The sequence below is a fragment of the Episyrphus balteatus genome, chromosome 1 (assembly GCF_945859705.1).
Source record: "Episyrphus balteatus chromosome 1, idEpiBalt1.1, whole genome shotgun sequence".
NCBI lineage: Eukaryota > Metazoa > Arthropoda > Insecta > Diptera > Syrphidae > Episyrphus > Episyrphus balteatus.
In genome coordinates this window covers 13,513,419-13,516,197 of record NC_079134.1, presented here as the reverse complement: position 1 = coordinate 13,516,197, position 2,779 = coordinate 13,513,419, and the positions used below count along the sequence as shown (strand labels likewise).

At 28.2% G+C, this 2,779-nt stretch overlaps 1 protein-coding gene across 1 annotated transcript; it reads left to right on the top strand.

The window, feature by feature from the left end:
- The first annotated feature begins 992 nt into the window (after positions 1-992).
- On the top strand, positions 993-1,967 carry LOC129905345 (seminal metalloprotease 1-like). Its single transcript, XM_055980817.1, has 2 exons — positions 993-1,273; positions 1,336-1,967. Exons 1-2 carry the CDS (start codon positions 1,039-1,041, stop codon positions 1,884-1,886), a joined length of 786 nt encoding a protein of 261 aa, XP_055836792.1. The 5' UTR covers positions 993-1,038; the 3' UTR covers positions 1,887-1,967.
- The last annotated feature ends 812 nt before the right edge of the window (positions 1,968-2,779 follow it).

Genomic DNA, 2,779 nt, shown 5'->3' with positions numbered 1-2,779 from the left:
TGGGTGTGTAGGTGTACTGTGTGACTTAAATTACGAAAACCTTTTGTAACGGTATAACCACCGGTTTCCTCGGTGAAATCACTGGTCGTTCCAAAAAAATCAAAGATTTCTTCGGTAAAGAGACCGAAATTTTTAAAAATAAGGACGTTAAAAATGTTTTTTTACGTGAATTTAATTGTATTCAAATGCTGTGATTTTTTTAGAACTTCATACTTTAATTTTATCACACATCTAAATCACAGGCACAGTTGTTATACTTGTGATTCAAAAATCACTCTCTTCTCTAAGATGGAAGACTAGATTTCTCATTCAAAATAATTCCAGCATAATTCAAGAGCTTCAATGTGAGTCTGAATTGGCTGAGCTTAATAGCTGCTGAGGGCGTTTCATGGCTCTTATTTGTGTTCTATAATTTTCGAAAACTTTCCCACTTTCTAAATTTCTTAAGATAACAATTTTATTTAAACTATTATGAAAGTTTTAAATCATAATAATTAAAAAGTAATCCATGTTATTAAAAAAGAGGTGAACAAAATTTATCAATATTAACAGCTGCTATAAATCATTCTTAAAGATAAGATTTTATGTAGCTGAACTTTGTTTTTAATTCTAGGTAGGTACTATTAACCAGCTGGGTTATACCTACTATCAATCATGCTTACTTAGCATTTCCGTTTGAAAAAAATACTTGATTAACTATTAAAAATCCCCATGATAAGATTTAGTGAGACATATTTTCTAATCTCAGGTAAATCCTAATCCACAATTAGTTGATATACAACACACGACTACTTAACAAACTATTACGATCTTACTGATAACATAATTTAAAACCTTATAATTTTGCTTTCAAAACCTTGAATGTTCTTAATGAGTAAAGTACTTAGTTTACAACTCCTGATAAGATAAAATTTTGCATTTATTTAATTTTGCCATGAAAAAAAAAAGCTTTTTTTCTAAGAATTTTCTATAAAATGATCAGCAATTAATTAAAAATTGCTTATTTCAAAAAGTATTGAATAGTTGATTTAATCGTAAATGATGAAGTTGATAATTGTGTGTGTGATTTTTGCGACCATTTTTGGTCTAACAATTGGATATCCGACTCCTGTAGAAAAGGATCCAGAACAAGGAAATTATTTTGAAGGTGATATTGATCTTTCTGAAGAACAGAAATTGGCAATTGAAGGAAAATCTCGAAATGGTTTGATTGCTGATCAATACCGTTGGCCTGATAGAAATGTTTACTACAAATTTGCTGAAGGACAATTTGGTAGGTTTTCACCAAAAAAATCAAAGAAATGAATATGATCAATTTTATTTTCGAAAATTTAGATGGACCTCATAAAAATCACGTCCTTCGTGGAATGCAAATTCTCGAAGAAGCATCTTGCATTCGATTTATTCCTGCCAATGAGACAATAAAAACTTTTATTGAAATTACAAGTCAGCCAACAGGTTGTCATTCGGCTGTAGGATTCCAAAATGGAAAACAAAATGTGAATTTCCAAAATTACGAATTGGATAAAGGATGCTTCCGATTGGCAACGATTGTTCATGAATTTTTACACTCTCTAGGATTCTATCATCAACAAAGTGCCTCAGATCGTGATGAATTTGTGAAAATTGCATTTGAAAATATTCAATCTGGAATGGAACATAATTTTAATATTTACAATTCGTCAGTTGTTGATGATTTTGGTATTGAATATGATTATGGCAGTGTTATGCATTACGGGCCAACGGCGTTTTCGAAAAATGGTGAAAAAACTATTATTCCAATTCTTGATGAGGATGCAGAAATTGGCCAGAGGAGGGGAATGAGTTCGAAGGATATTTACAAGCTGAATATTATGTATAAATGTCCAATTCAAACAAGATTGTGAAAAAAAAAATGGGTTCTGGTACGATTTTTTTTTCAAAAACGCAGCGTTTTGAAATATGAATTTTTGAAAAACACCTAGGTATATTTTTAGGGTTTTTTTTGGATGGTTTTCTATTTTTTAGCGTTCCGAAAATTTCAAACTTATTGGTCCTATAGGTAATGGCTATGCGTATGCATGGGCAAAAAATTAAATTTCTAAAATAATTTTTGACAAAATAACGGAAAAAGCAAGTTTTTTGCTCAAAATTTTTTGACCATTTTTAACCATTTTTCATTTCTTTTTTTCTTAAATACAAAAATTTAATGAAATATATACTGTAGATAAATAAAAGATAGGACTCTATGTGTACAAAATTTCAGTCAATTCCTTATTCACAATTTTGAGATAAGGTTTAATCATGTTTTTTTTAAACACATTATTTCTTTTGACCTAGATTACAAATAACTTTTTTTTGTAGACTTGAGTCGTACAGATATGATAGAAGCATATTATTAAAGCTGAAATAATAAGCTTTCAGATGATATATACAATTTTATAGTTTGTTATATTAAAAAATGGATTTATCTAAGTGTGATGGAAAAAAAAATAAGTTTGATTTTTTTTGCCTTTTTCATGAAAAAATGATTGTTTTCAATCTTTTTACAAAACGTATAAAATTAAATCTAATTTTATTCTTTAAAAGAAATATTAAGGTTTTTACTGGTACCTACCTATAATTTTTTTGTAATTTTCATAGAAAAAAATTGATATAATGAGAAAAGGAAGAAATCTAATTTTTTTAGCCTTTTCTTGTAAATTATGATTGAATTCAAAAAATTATTCCGTTTTTCTACTAAATATACAGATATAAATACATATGTAAAGTCTTAATCTTTCGTAGTAGTTTTGATTTT

What these genes read in the sequence shown, in the direction of transcription:
- LOC129905345 (XM_055980817.1), top strand. Translation starts at nt 1,039, where the DNA reads ATGATGAAGTTGATAATTGTGTGTGTGATTTTTGCGACCATTTTTGGT. An exon ending in ATTTGCTGAAGGACAATTTG is followed by an intron (nt 1,274 to 1,335) that starts GTAGGTTTTCAC and finishes TCGAAAATTTAG; the next exon opens with ATGGACCTCATAAAAATCAC.